General features: G+C 42.0%; 1 protein-coding gene and 1 non-coding gene across 3 annotated transcripts; one reads left to right on the forward strand and one right to left on the reverse strand.

Annotated features, from left to right (window-relative positions):
• Positions 1-7,559: 7,559 nt before the first annotated feature.
• On the reverse strand, positions 7,560-13,794 carry LOC138757580 (dolichyl-diphosphooligosaccharide--protein glycosyltransferase subunit 4). 2 transcript variants are annotated; one of them, XM_069925164.1, is made up of 3 exons: positions 13,687-13,794; positions 7,885-8,029; positions 7,560-7,715 (listed from the first exon to the last, which is right to left on the reverse strand). In XM_069925164.1, exon 2 carries the CDS (start codon positions 8,026-8,028, stop codon positions 7,915-7,917), a length of 114 nt encoding a protein of 37 aa, XP_069781265.1. In that variant the 5' UTR covers position 8,029; positions 13,687-13,794; the 3' UTR covers positions 7,560-7,715; positions 7,885-7,914. The 2 variants fall into 2 exon arrangements, with proteins under 2 accessions (XP_069781265.1, XP_069781266.1); XM_069925165.1 differs by having other exon boundaries at positions 13,683-13,787.
• A 262-nt stretch (positions 13,795-14,056) lies between these two features.
• Positions 14,057-14,127, forward strand: trnag-gcc (transfer RNA glycine (anticodon GCC)). Its single transcript has one exon. It is a non-coding gene; the product is annotated as a tRNA-Gly (tRNA).
• The last annotated feature ends 623 nt before the right edge of the window (positions 14,128-14,750 follow it).

Here is a 14,750-nt window from a genome sequence, read left to right on the forward strand (position 1 = left end):
CATATCCTTCTCCCAGCGGAGTATCGCAAAGGTCTTCTCGGGTCTTGGTCTGAAGATCTGTCAACTCGACACAGTCATGCTCCACCTCTTTCTCTGTTTCACTGCCGTATAAAAATTGAGCTGGATTGCAGCTATTAATTTTTGCAAACTGTAAATCTTCTCCAACCATTAAAATGGTTTCATACTTTAATATGCGAGAATCAGTCAGCCATCGATGGGCAGTTTGTGTTAATAAAACACTCACAGAATGGGAGGTGTACACAGTCATCTTTCCTCCAAAAGTAAGTTTACGTGCTTCCTCTACCAACAGAGCAGCAGCCGCTACTCCCTGGATACACGTCGGCCATCCGCGAGACACTGGGTCCATCATTTTGGAAAGGAAAGCTACTGGGTGTCGCTGACCACCTTTTTCCTGTGTTAAAACTCCCACAGCTGTTCCTTGGTTATGAGTGACAAATAGCTGGAAGGGCTGTTTTAAAGAGGGCAGAGTGAGCACTGGGGCTCGTGTTAGGCGATGTTTCAAGTCCTCGAACCATCCCTCCTCCTCCTGGGTCCATTTCAATGGATAGTCATTTTCATTTGTCAGTTTATCATACATAAACTTCACCAAAGCTGAGTAGTCCTCTATCCATAACCTACAGTATCCTAAGAGTCCCAGGAATTGTCTTATTTCCTTCTTATTACGGGGTAAAGGCATTCTAGTGATTCCCGCAATTCGTTCAGGGGTAATTCGTTTCTGTCCTTTACTTATCTGGTGTCCCAGATATATTACAGTTTTCTCAACAAACTGTAACTTGTTTCTGGACACTCGTAGACCCTTTTTCCCCAGATAATTCAAGAGTCTAATGGTCTCTCCCCTCATTTCTTGTTCCTTGGGTCCTGATAATAGTAAATCATCCACATACTGCATTAGTTGGGAATCATCAGATTGTGGATAGTCCATCAGGATTTGTTCTAGCATTTGTCCAAACAGGTTTGGAGATTCAGTGAACCCTTGGGGCAATACAGTCCACCGAAACTGTCTCCGTCTACCTGTCCATGGATTTTCCCATTCAAACGCAAACATATCTCTACTTTCCTCTTCTAACGGACAAGTCCAGAAGGCATCCTTCAAGTCGATAACACTAAACCACTCATGGTCTGGGGGAATCCGACTCATAATAGTATAGGGATTAGGCACCACTGGGTGGCGGGTCTGAACAATAGCATTCAAACTTCTTAGATCCTGAACTAGGCGATAGGATCCATCTGACTTTTTTACTGGGAGTATAGGGGTGTTATAAGGTGACATGCATTCTTCTAATAGTCCGTCTCGTATTAAAGTCTCAATTACCGGCTGTAGCCCTTTTCTCCCTTCCAAAGAAATAGGATACTGACGTTTCCTTACCGGCTGATGACCTGGTATTAATGTGACATGTAAAGGTGGGATGTCCAGACCTCCTCGATTTCCCTCCTTATACCAGACTCTCTCGTCAATCTGCCGTTCATCCTCTTCCTTTAAAGCGCAGAGGTGGACTCGCACTTCTCCGTCCACAGGGAGAGCACCCAAACCTAGGAGAGCCTGTAAGTCCCTTCCTAGGAGGTTAAATCCAGCCGAAGGTAATAACAAGAGGTCTTGTACCCCTTCTCTTTCTTCCAGTTTCACTGTTACTTGGGGAATTATTGATACCATTCTGGGAGCCCCTTCTATCCCAGAAATTGTCAAATTACTTTTTATAGGCTCAGTTCCGATTGGCACAGTTATTACACTACTTCGTTCCGCTCCTGTGTCCACCATAAACACCACCTCTTCTCCCTTGGGACCAATTTTTAGTTTTACCAGGGGTTCCCTCTTATATTTGGTCCCTAACATTTGGAACCCCTGACACCCCTAATCTTCTTCCATAAGTTCGAGGGCACGCAATTCCCTCTTGTATCGGGGGCATTCCCTCTTAAAGTGTCCTTCCTCATTGCAGTAATAGCACTTAACGAACCTCCGGGGTCTTCCCTCTCTTGGATATTTTGGATTGTTTAGAGGAAGGTTTTGTTTTCTTTCCCCTCTGGATTCAGCATTCATCTGTCGGATAGTCTGTACCATAACCTTTGTCGCCTTCTTTTGATCTTCTTCTTCTCTCTGCACATATACTTTTTGTGCCTTTTTTAACAGTTCACTTAGGGGTTTTTCACTCCAGTCCTCCTCCTTTTCTAGTTTCTTTCTAATGTCTTGCCATGATTTGGAAACAAATTCAATTCGAATAAGCTGTTCACCCATTGGTGTACTAGGGTCCACACCAGCATACTGTTGGACATTCTTCCTCACCCTCTCCAAAAAATCAGTAGGGGACTCGTCTTTCCCCTGGTGGTTCCCAAATGCCTTGGTAAAATTGTGACCCTTTGGCACAGCCTCCCGTATCCCTTTAATTGTCCACTCTCTATATTGTCTCATACTTGCCAATCCCTCGGGTGTTCGTTTGTCCCACCTGGGTTCATTTAAGGGATATTTTTGTTCATGGGGTCTAGGGTCCCCAGGTTGTTCATATTCCCACATGAGGAGGGCAGCCCGTCGAATCATCTGCCTCTCCTGGGGTGAAAATAATGTTCCCATTATTGCCTGCATCTCTTCCCACGTATATGTGTTTGGTCCCAAGAATTGGTCAAGCTGTTCAGCCAGTCCTATAGGATCTTCCAATAACTTTTTCATTTCTTTCTTAAATCCCCGCACCTCTGTACTAGTTAGGGGAACATTCACATATCCCGTTCCCCCTCCCGGTCCTCCCATAGGAACTTCTCTTAGGGGATTTAGGTTTATTGAAAACTTTGATGGTCCTGGACCAGTCTGGGATCTTGTCCAGGGTCGGTTTACCGGTGGAAGTTTAGGGTCCGACTCCCTTAATTCATCCTTTTTATCCCGGCCCCCTTGGGGGCAATCAGATTCATCACCTTTCCCCTCCGGTAATAAGCTTTCCTCGGGCGCAGTAGGCACCGGGGGAATATAAGGAGGGGGAAGGTTGTCCAGAGGTTCCCATTTCTTTTCTCCTGCCACTCTCAATTTAAAACATTCTGTTAAGGATCCTGGCCAGGGAACCCAACAAAATGCATATGCTGACTCTTCTTGATTCACCTTTGGTCTCGAATTTACATATATGTTTAATGCTTGTCTAACCCAATCCTCATCAGATCCAAATTTCGGCCACCAGACCGAGGAACCTTTAATAGGTTGTTTTGACCAAAGGAGACAATATTGGACCATCTTTTTCTTGTTTTTGTCCCGATATCTTTTACTATCCCAATTTTCAAACATTCTCCCCAAAGGGCTGTCAAGGGGTACTCCCAGGAATTGTCCTGAATTTTCAGACGAGCCCTTAGATTTTGATCCTCCCATTTTCCCACCTAGATCTGTTTATCGTTGCTGAGGACCCTCTCGCTCTGGACCCTACTCCCTTCCTCTCAGACGCCTCGTCGGAGGTGCTGTCCCTCCTTCGGTTACCGCTGAGGTTTTCCTGGGGTTGACCCCTCTCTTCTCGGCACTTCGTCGGAGGTGCTGTCCCTCCTTCGGTTACCGCCGAGGTTTCCCTGGGGTCTATCCTAGAGTCCCGCGACAGGGTCCTCACACAACGACAAAAGATCTATACTTAATCTATTCCGTTAGGTTTTTATCCAAACAGGTGTATCCCGTTACACCTGTTACCCAATCCCCACACCACAATCGTAAGTCGTCACTTACCGGTGTCTTCCCGGGGATTGAACCGTCACCCTTCTCCTCTCCGTCTTGTCGTGTCACCCTGTCCGGATACCACTCGCTCAAGCCGCCCGAAGCGACGAGCAAGGGACTAGGAGCCGCTGAACTCAGCGGGGTGCACCGCCTCCGATGTCCCTCTTCTCGCCTCCCCTCACGGCCGGAGTGTATATCCCGGACGAGCCCCCATTTGTCAGAAATAAAACTTCTCACACATGAGTCTCTTTAAAACTGATGACACGACAAGCTTTATTTACAAGTCTGCAGAGTTGGACTCAACTGGTTTCTCACCAGTTAAGCCCCGATACATACAGTGCATTGATTTTTATACCTTTATTATTTGCCCTTCCCCTTCTTATTAATACTGTTTTAATTGGTTAGTATTACAAAAACATTCTAAGTATAACTGCATTATTAATTATCACGTTCGTTACGTACGCTGTGAACTCTACATTCACTGAATTCTGTTTCTCATACTTCTTATCAATCCTTTGTCTCCTGCATGTCTCTCACTATGACCATGAAAAGATAGGTTTAAAAAAACATATTCAGCAGCTCCTTCTGTCCTTGACTGCTAGTAAACTCTCTGTCCGTTCTGGCTTCCCTGTTTCTGATTAATCATCACATTTTAACTTAAGTCTTTTTAACCTAAATTCTCTATATCACAGTAATGAGTGTGCAGAACAAACTGCCAGCAGAAGTGGTGGATGTGGGTTCTATTTCAACATTTAAATTTGGACAAGTACTGAGATGGGAAGAGTATGGAGGGTTATGGATTGAGAGCAGGGTTGATGGAACCAGGCAGAATAACAATTTGGCATGGGCTGGATGGGCAAAAGGCTTGTTTCTGTCCTTGTGGAATACCTCTGGTCACAGAAAAACTCCACCACTATCCTCTGGATTCAAAATGATCTTAACCACAGAAGACAATCTACCAAGTTACCACCGTTCCTGTAAATGAATAAAATCCTCATGAGCCAACGCTCTTAAACATCCCAGAATGTTCCAAAGCACTTCCCATGCAAAAGTTTTCTTTCCCCATCCAAAATGTTGCATAATACTTTTTGTTTAATCATTGCATTAATGTATAAATATGTATTTCCTATAAATGGTATGCAGTAAAATTTAAACATTAGAGTGAAAATTATGAGAGCATACACAAATTTAATTCCTGTCTCTCAGAAATTTGCAGCTACTTGGGTGTAATCTCACCCTCGGGAAAACTTTTGCTGCTTATTTTCTTTCTGGTTTTTGATGTTGAATCTTTACAAGTTATTCAATATTAATGGGGTTAGTAATGTATAAATGAGACAAATGAGAATAACATTTTCTGAAATGCAACTTGTGAAGCTCGATCTGCAAGTCTGCTGCAACAACATGATTGGAACCAAAAACACTTTTTGCTGCATCAGTCTGAAACTATGGGACTTTTTGCCTAACAGCACTGAGAAACTGAATAAAATTTAAGAAGAAAATTCACAGAACAGTTGTTACCAATGAGCTCCATCAATTCTGCCCAAATTCAGATATGATAGTAACAGGTGCACTCGTAGAATTTAAGAGGCTTCCAAAATGACAATAGCAGGAAAAAGAGGGATATATATCATATACAAACAGGAGTTTTAGATCAATTTGATCATCATGTTCAGTGCAGACAATAACTAGTCTGCACTGTCCTAGATCCAATAAATTCATAAATATTTAAAAGGATTTAGGCCATGTTCTCAGACACCTATCACCAGTAAGAGGAATTTCTATGCATATGAAAACATAAAGCAACTTCATGGAACATGCCAGTGTGTATTTTTTAATAAAAATTCCTCAGGCACATAATGGGGAATGAGGAAATGCCAGATAAATGAAACAAATGCTGTGTCTACCATCATGGAAAACAACTTCCCAGCAAATCTGAAGATCGATTGCCTCTTGCAAATGAGGAACTGAGTTTTTTTTTTGCTAATATTAATCAGCCAGGGTTTGAAACTCGAGGGCATGTATGAAGGGAAATTTAAAGGGGACCCGAAGAGCAACTTTTTCCTCAGACAATGAGTATGATGTACAAGCTGCCAGAGGTGGGTAACGTTGCAATGTTAGTATAGTGGTCAGCACAACTCTATTACAGTGCCAGCAACCAGGGTTCGAACCGGGTGCTGTTTGTAAGAAGTTTGTATGTTCTCCCCATGACTTCATGGGTTTCCTCTGGGTGCTCGGAATTCCTCCCACCCTCCGAAAACTTAGAGTTTGTAGGTTAATTGGTGTATTCATGTGACACAGGCTTATGGGCAGAAGGGCCTGTTACCATGCTCTATCTCAATGTTTTAAAGCTGGCACATTAATAAAAATAAATGGGCCAGATAATAGAAAAAACTGAAAAGCATCCAGCGAGCTACAGGTTTTCAAAAAATTTTGCATATGAGTATTGTTATTGCGTGTCTATGCTTTTTTGTAAGATACAATTTCTAATGATTAAGACTTGCACTGAAAAAATGAAAGCTTAAAAATGAATGGACAGAGCAAAAGGAAAGGAATTTAACATCATTGGGGAAGGCAAGAAAAAAAAAACACTTTTTTCCATGCAGTTCATAAATGGTAAGACTTACGGCCTACAAGTTTGCACATATTACTGTTGTATAATTATTGGAGTATGATCATTATGTGGCCAATTAAATCTATGATAAATGAGAACCTTGACAACACATGCAGGAAATGAAATCCTTTAACCATTCGGAGCAAATATCAGGTGCACATATCTTGTCAGCCCTGCAAATGATAATACACAAGTTAATTTGAACAGGAGTAAAAGACGAAAGCCTGCAGACACTTGTTGAAGTAAAAACACAATGCTGGAGAAACACAGCAGGTCAAACAATGTCCCTCATATAGAAAAGATAAAATACATAACCAATGTGTCAGGCTTGAGCCACTATCAGACACATCTTCCCCTCTCCTCCCCTCTTTGCATTCCGTAGGGACTGCTGCCTTTGTAACACCCTTGTGCCCTCATCCCTCCCCCGGCACCTTCCCCTGTGGCCACAGGAGGTACCACACTTGCACCCACACCTCCCCCTCACCTCAATCTGGGGCCCCAAATCGGCCTTTCAAGTGAAGCAACACTTCACTTGTGTATACACAAGAATGATACGGTGCTCCCTTTGTGGCCTTGTCTACATTGGAGAGTCTGGGTGCAGACTGGGAGATCATTTCATTGAGCAGCTTCGCAGTGTCCACACCAGTGATGGGGACCTCCCAGTGACCAACCATTTCAGTTCTTCATCTCACTTCCATATTCACGTCTGTCCATGCCTCATGTAGAATCCTACCAAGACAACCTGTAAATTGGAGGAATAACACCTGATTTTTCTTCTGGGCACTCTCCAGCTGGATGGCATTAACATAGACTTCTCCGGTTTCTGCTAACCTGCCCTCCTTTCCCCCTCCCTTCCCTTCTTTCCATCACCTCTCCACTCCATCCCTCTCTATTCACCAAGCCATCCCTCCTCCTCGTTTGCAGCTGTGCCCTCCCTTCCTTCTCCACCTATTACCTCTTAACTTTGCGACCATGCTCCTCCCCCCACGCTCCCATTACCTTTCTATTCAAACACCTGCTGACATTTTTCCATACCTTGATAAAGAGCTCAAGCCAAAAGGTCAGTTATGTATTTTTAACCTTTGCCATATAAAGGACACTGTTTGACCAGCTGAGTTTCTTCAGCATTGTGTTTTTAAAACGTTAACTTGACTAAAAGTAAGATAGCAAATATCCATTTTTCACAATTAACACAATTTTCACAGTAATTTTACATGACAAACCATTTTAAAGGAATCACAGAGGTCAGTTCACAACTTTGGCAATTTAAATATTTATTGACAAGGCACATTTTTCAGTAGAAAGCATGGTTCTGTTGAATATAATATTGGTGAAATTCAATGTGTATCTTGTTTCATCTGCTAAACTAGCTTCCATCTTTCAAGTAATTATTTATTGGTCCTAATCTTCACACTGTAAAACAAAAAAACAAAATAATTCTTGTGTATAATCTTCTGGAAAGTTTTCCATTACAAAATAAAAATTCACAAACTATTTTAACACTCAAAGCTTTAATATCCCAATGATGAAAGTTCAAAACAATTTACAACTCCATGATTTTTTACATAATGTAGTTTATTACCTGATAAACATCATGCTTTTCGTCATTACATTACTCTAGCTTCTTGGGATTGTTAACAGCAACGTAGTGGTACAGGACAACGAGGAGGAAAAGAGATACCCCTAGCATATTGGCAAAAATGGCCAGCTGTACGTCTGTGATCATCCTAAAGGAAAAAGAAGAAGGTGAAAAGAGACAACTGCTGTGTAAAGATACTCTAAAATTTATAAACATGGGTGCCAGAATTGCATAGGTAGAGATGAATTCACTATTCAAATCATAAAATGCTTATCCAACAGTATCATCAGTATCATCCAACTATGATATCATTCTGCTTTAGTTGTTTGCACAATACATCGGGTGTGAAACTTTTATTATTACTTCAAATTCACCATGCAACAATTCAATATGAAAGCACAAAAATCAATCTCTATTAGGTTGCAAGGACACAGATGGTAAGATGGGTCACGGGGAGGAAGATTATAGGAAAAAGAGAATGGAAGGGGAGGGGCAGAGTAGGCAGTGAGCAAGGGTGGACAGGCCCTGAGCTGTACCATGACAAGAGATTACCAAGAGTGTAGGGGGAAAACACTTCAAGAATGTTCTCAAAGTTCCTCAAAGAACTGTATTCTCTCCTATTTCTGGGAATTCTTGACCTAAACTGCTCAAAACACAAAAAAAATCTTCACTGAGAATTTCTATTTGCTTCTGAAGAACAAGGAACCCCAACAAAAACAACAGGAGTATACCATCTCTTGAAGTAAGTACTAACTCTCCCCATCACCTGTGGCAGGGTTTTCATTAGGGTCAAATCTATTGCAGTTCTGTGGTTGCAAAAGGACTGTCTTAAAAATAATGAAATTCTCCCTGGACAACACTCAGGTTCAAGTCTCCCACAGCAAGATCTAGACCACATTTATTTGGACCAGAGAAGTGATGGACAATAATCACTTCCAAATATCCTGACATTCAATAAATCATCATAGCAAAGTCAGCATCCTAAGTATTCCAATGACCAGAAGTTTAACTATTGAGCGGCTGAATATCCTGCAGCAAGCAACTCGCCTCCATTCCTCCCAAGCTTTTCATCATCTCCAAGGCTCAAATGAGCATGACAGGTAGTCCCCAACTTTAAAATATATATATATAAATAAAAAATATTAAATTTATTTTGTTTATGTTCTATTTCACAAACTATAACAGGGATACAGGGCAGGTAAGAGCCAAAATGTGCGTATTTACCTTGTTTGTTGGCGTTCCGAGATCTTGGGGCTAGGTGCAGCCATCTTGATTCCTGTGCGAATGTGTGAGTCTTCAGTAGGAGCATGCATGGTAGGTTCACGTATTGGAGCTAGGTTGGCACAAGCACGAGAGTTAAGGATGTAATTTCAATATCATCAGGGCGCTTAACTCTCGTGCATGCGCCAACCGAAGACTCACGCATGCGCACAGAAACCAAGATGGCCACGGGACCTCGGAATGCCAATTAACAAGGTAAGCATGGACCAGAATGTGGAAAAATTCACCAAGGTTAATAGACAAATCCAGTAAGCTTTAGTTGTTATTGTCAAATGTATGATGAAAAAAGATTCATTAAAAAGTTTGCTTTAAGACTTTGGTACTCCACGCATGCAGGCACAATTCCAACTTGCATCCATTCCGAGATGTGACCAATTTGTCAGTCCCAATTATGGTTGTAAGTTGGGGTCTTCCCTTAGTGAATGCAGCTCAAGAAGCTCAACATCATTCATAACAAAGCAGCCCACTTAAGCATTCATTTCATGCACCACCATAGTTGCAGTGTGCACCATCTGAAAGTGCCTTCATATGCTCAGAAGGAATATTCCAATCGAAACACCTCAAATTGATAACCTCTACCAAGAAAAGCAAGGGCAGCAGACACATGGGAGCACCAGCATGTTACATTCCAATCACTCAGCATCTTAACTGAGGTACGTATAACCAATATTCAGAGATGTGGGAAGAAGAAGAATAGGGAAAACAGAACTTCTTAACCAATAACCAAATAGATAGTGTACCAAAGTCTTTTACTGTATACATCTTAATATTTTAATATTTCAATGTGTTTAAACTTTTTATTCTAACTTATATTTATGTAAATATGCTCCGTGGTCCTGGAGAAATGCTATCTTGTCTCTACCATGCGAGCATGGTATAAATGATAAATAAAGGTTACAACACCGTGAAAGTACTCTGGTTAGCCTTCCAACAAAGTAGTGCATAACCAAATTAGACTGCAGTGGCTCAAGGTAGCAACTCACCACCATCTTCTCAAGGATGGGTAACAAGTACTGACCTTGCTAGTGATATGAGAATCATGTCAATGTCAACGTCAAGGATTCCCGCTTCACCTAAAGGTCATGATGCCACCTTACCATTTCAATCCTGCCAGAGGATATGTGACCAAGGAGACTGACTGACCTTGGGTCGAAGTTGAATGCTGTCAGAAAACAGACATGGAGCAGCAGACCATCAGCCCTTCAAGTCAGTACCACTATTCAATAGGATCATGGCTGATCTTTGCTGGCTTCAACTCCTCTTCTGTGCCAGTTCCCCATTACATTCAATTTTTTTAACATTTATCTGCACCATAAATACATCTAACAATCTGACCTCCACCAGTGGAGGCAGAGAATATCAGATCTTTGCAATTCTATCTTACACAAGAATTCTCACAAAGGTGAATGAAAGGTTAACTAAAAGTGGATGCCCATGCCATGAATTTGTTTTTAAATGTTAAACTAGTATTAAGTCTTTAATAAAAGTTGTTATGGTCCACACACATTTCAGAATGGTAAAAGACAACCCTAAATAAAAAGTACTGGATTAGAGACTCAAGGCAAAACATTTCAACTGCTTAAGGACAGAAAATCAGTTAAAGGGTTTGAATACAAGTTTCAAGATGCTGATATCAGAAGGCAGAAAAGAGAGTATTAGTTTTTCTTCTAATTTAAAATTAGCAGGTCATGTACCTTTTGACAGTTTAAAACACTAACAAACACAATGAGCGTCAGGAAAGTTTAATTGTTTAATTAGATAATGTACCTCTACCAATCCATTTTTGTTTTCAATCCCACTGTCAATCTTGGTCTTATCAAAAATTCAATTTACCCAGCATCTATTTTTAATTTAAAAATTATTCCTCTTTGTTGTTCTCCAGAAGGAATGTACTTGATCAAATTCTATTATTTTAAGCTCAGATACAATCATGTATTTTCTGAAGTCCAGAGATTATATAAACCAAGCTCAAATAAATCATTATCCTATCACATTTTAAGTCTGGTAGTAAGCCAAGCTTATGTGTTGGGCCATGTTGAGATTAAGATAGAGGAAGTGTGGGATCTCTGTAAAGACATTAGGATTCACAAGTTCTCATACCACAGGTTGCTATAGGGAGGGAGAGAGCTGGGGCTCTGGCAATGATCTTTTTGTCCTCCTTGGCCGCAAGGGAGGTGCCAGAGGATTGGAGAATCACAAACGTGGTCCCCTTGTTTAAAAAAGGTAAGAGGGAGAATCCTGGGAATTATAGACCAGTGAGTCGCATCAGTGGTTGGCAAACTATTGGAAAGTATTGTTAAAGACAGGATTTATGACCATTCAGAGAAATAGAATCTTCTCAGAGTCAGCATGGCTTTGTGAGGGGAACATCATGCCTCACAAGCCTAATTGAGATTTCTGAAGAGGTAACTAAAGAAATTGATGAAGGTAGGGTGTTAGATGTGTATGTGGATTTTAGTAAGCCATTTGACAAGGACCCCCATGAGAGACTCATTCAGAAAGTCATGAGGCATGGGATCCACAGAGCCTTGAATGTGTCGATTCAAAATTGGTTTGGCTGTAGAAGGCAGAAAGTAATTAGTAGACAGAAAGTATTCTGTCTGGAGGTCAGTGACTAGTGGAGATCTGTCAGGATCTGTTCTGAGACCCCTGCTTTTTGTGATTTTTATAAATGATGAAGAGGCAGAAGGATGGGTCAGTAAATTTGCAGATGATACAAAGGTTGGAGGAGTTCTAGTGTAGAAGGTTGTTGAAGGTTACATCAGGATATATAGTCAGGATGCAGAGTTGGGTGGAAAAGTGGCACGTACAGTTCAATCCGGATAAGTGTGAGGTGATGCATTTTGAAATGACAAACATGAAGACAGAAGACATGGTTAATGGTGGATACTTATCAGTGTGAAAAAAACAGAGGGACCTTGGGATCCAAATCCATAGATCTTTCAAGGTTGCTGCACAAGTTGATAAAATAGTTAAGAAGGCCTATGGTATGCTGGGTTTCATTAGTCAGGAGATTGAGTTTGGGAGTTGCGAAGTGATGTTGCAGCTCTGTAGTTCTCTGCTGGGAGCACACTTAGAATATTATGTTTACTTCTGTGGAAGCTATGGAGAGGTGCAGAGGAGATTCACCAAGATGTGGCCTATATTGAAAAATATGTCTTATGAGGCAATAGTAAAACACACAAGTCTGCAGACACTGTGGTTGAAGTAAAAAGTCAATGCTGGAGAAACTCAGCAGGTCAAACAGTGTCCTGTATATAGCAAAAATACATAACCAATGTTTTGGGCTTGAGGCATCAAGCATCAAGGAATGAAAAAATGTTGGCAACTGCCAAAACAAAATGGTGGGGAAATCACAGTCCCAAAAGTAATAGGTGGATAAGGGAGGGAGGGTACACCAGCAAACAGCGGGTGGAGGGATAACTACGAATGGAGAGAGAAAGGAGTAAAGAGCTGGAGGAAAGATGACAAAGAGAAAATGAAGGAAGAGAGGGAGGGAGAAAAGAGAGTCAGCTAGCAGAAACCAGGTAAGTCGATGTTGATGCCATCTGGTTAGAGAGTGCCTATAAGAAAAATCAAGTTTTGCTCCTCCAATTTGCATGTGGTCTTGGTGGGATAGTACATGAGACCATGGACAGACATTTCAGCATAGCAGTGGGGCACAGAATTGAGGTGGTTGGTCAATGGAAGATCCCTCTCACTCATGTGGACAGAGTGAAGGTGCTTAGCAAAGCACTCAGTCTGCGCCCAGGCTACGAGATGGATACGAGAGGCAAACAACCAGCACCTTTCTTTTTCCCAAGAGGACTGGAGCAGCAAACATCAGAGGACAACTCTACAAAGTGAAGTGAGGAAGGTTAAGGGAAACATCAGGGGCAAGTTTTTTTTTTGCCCACACAGAGTTTTATGGGTGTCTGGGTGGTGGTGGTGGAGGTTGTGACAATAAGGACATTTAAGAGACTCTTAGACAGGCACAGGCATGAAATAAAAATAGAGAGTTATGAGGTAGGGAGGTTTTCGGTTTCCCCCCCTTCCACCCAAAAAATCATGGGCCAAAGGGCCTGTATTGTTCTGATCAATCCAAGAAAATGTACATTTCTTGTGCTGTGCTTTTCTCTTAATGCAATATTCGCCTGAACTCTCCTTAAGCTTTAGATTCAAAAAAAGATAAAGGTCAAATTCCATTAGCCTGGAATTTTAAGACTGGACACTAGCTTTGTGAATGCAAAATAATTGTCAAATTATTTTCTACAAATTAACTATTTTAAAATCAAAGAAGAATTTGACTCCAGGATTTTTAATTACTCAAGGCCACACTTTCCAAAGCCTAAATAAAACTCCACCAACACATGAACGGGTACCAGGCAATAATGTTCAAGATATACAACAGATCATTTCCCCATTCCTGTTTATGCACATCAAGGACCCCTGCTTCAGGCAAAATATACTTTAAAATAACTTCTTTATTGCTCCGCAAACAAATTATTAACAACAGTGATATCCACATCAAGACATCATACTCGCCTGCGGGGCCTTCAAACTCCACTCGCCTTCCACTCCGGACACGTTTCCTCGGCAGCCCCTCGACGCAATCTTGCCGTCACCTCGCTCAACGGAGCATGCGTGGGAAGCGCCGGCCACGTCTCCTTCACGTGGCGGCGCAGAGAGAAGGGGTGGGCTCGGTCGCGAGGGGGCGCTTGTCGCTCAGTGACTAGGGTTAAGGGGCCCGAGGGAGAGGAGAGACGGAAGTTCGGAATAATTCGTAACCGTTGTGATAAAATCGCCCAGTAAAGACAATTATTTTTCAATGGGTCGCATAATTAAAAGAATAATTTTATTTAATTATATGGTGGATTATTTCCATATAAAGACTGAGGCATAAGTTTAGTTGTATGCATTGGTGGTTCAGTGGTAGAATTCTCGCCTGCCACGCGGGAGGCCCGGGTTCGATTCCCGGCCAATGCAACGTGCTATTTTTTTCCCATATGTCTGTTTCATTGAGTAGAAGGAAACCTATAATTTCTTTTTAAATAAAGCTAGCTAAATGTATTTATCCTCTCTTGCTTAGTGGTACTAAGCACTCCCTTACTTTTTACAATAGGGATTTCAGGGACACTCCCTTTAGCCCTCAGCCCCATGGTGCCCCCTCCACTACCATCACATGACGAAAGCATGTAAGAAATAAGAGCAGGAGTAGACCATTCAGACCCTTGAGCCACCTCAATTATTCCTCAGTGTGACTTTAACCCAGGGAATCAAAGTGCAGAAGGGCTTACCCAAAACTGGTTTACCCTGATGACAATGCAACCCAGGATTCTTTGGCTTGGCTTCCCAGACGAAGATTTATGGAGGGGTAAATGTCCACGTTAGCTGCAGGCTCGTTTGTGGCTGACAAGTCCGATGCGGGACAGGCAGACACGGTTGCAGCGGTTGCAGGGGAAAATTGGTGGGTTGGGGTTGGGTGTTGTGTTTTTCCTCCTTTGTCTTTTGTCAGTGAGGTGGGCTCTGCGGTCTTCTTCAAAAGAGGTTGCTGCCCGCCGAACTGTGAGGCACCAAGATGCACGGTTTGAGGCGATATCAGCCCACTG

The sequence above is a fragment of the Narcine bancroftii genome, chromosome 3 (assembly GCF_036971445.1).
Source record: "Narcine bancroftii isolate sNarBan1 chromosome 3, sNarBan1.hap1, whole genome shotgun sequence".
NCBI lineage: Eukaryota > Metazoa > Chordata > Chondrichthyes > Torpediniformes > Narcinidae > Narcine > Narcine bancroftii.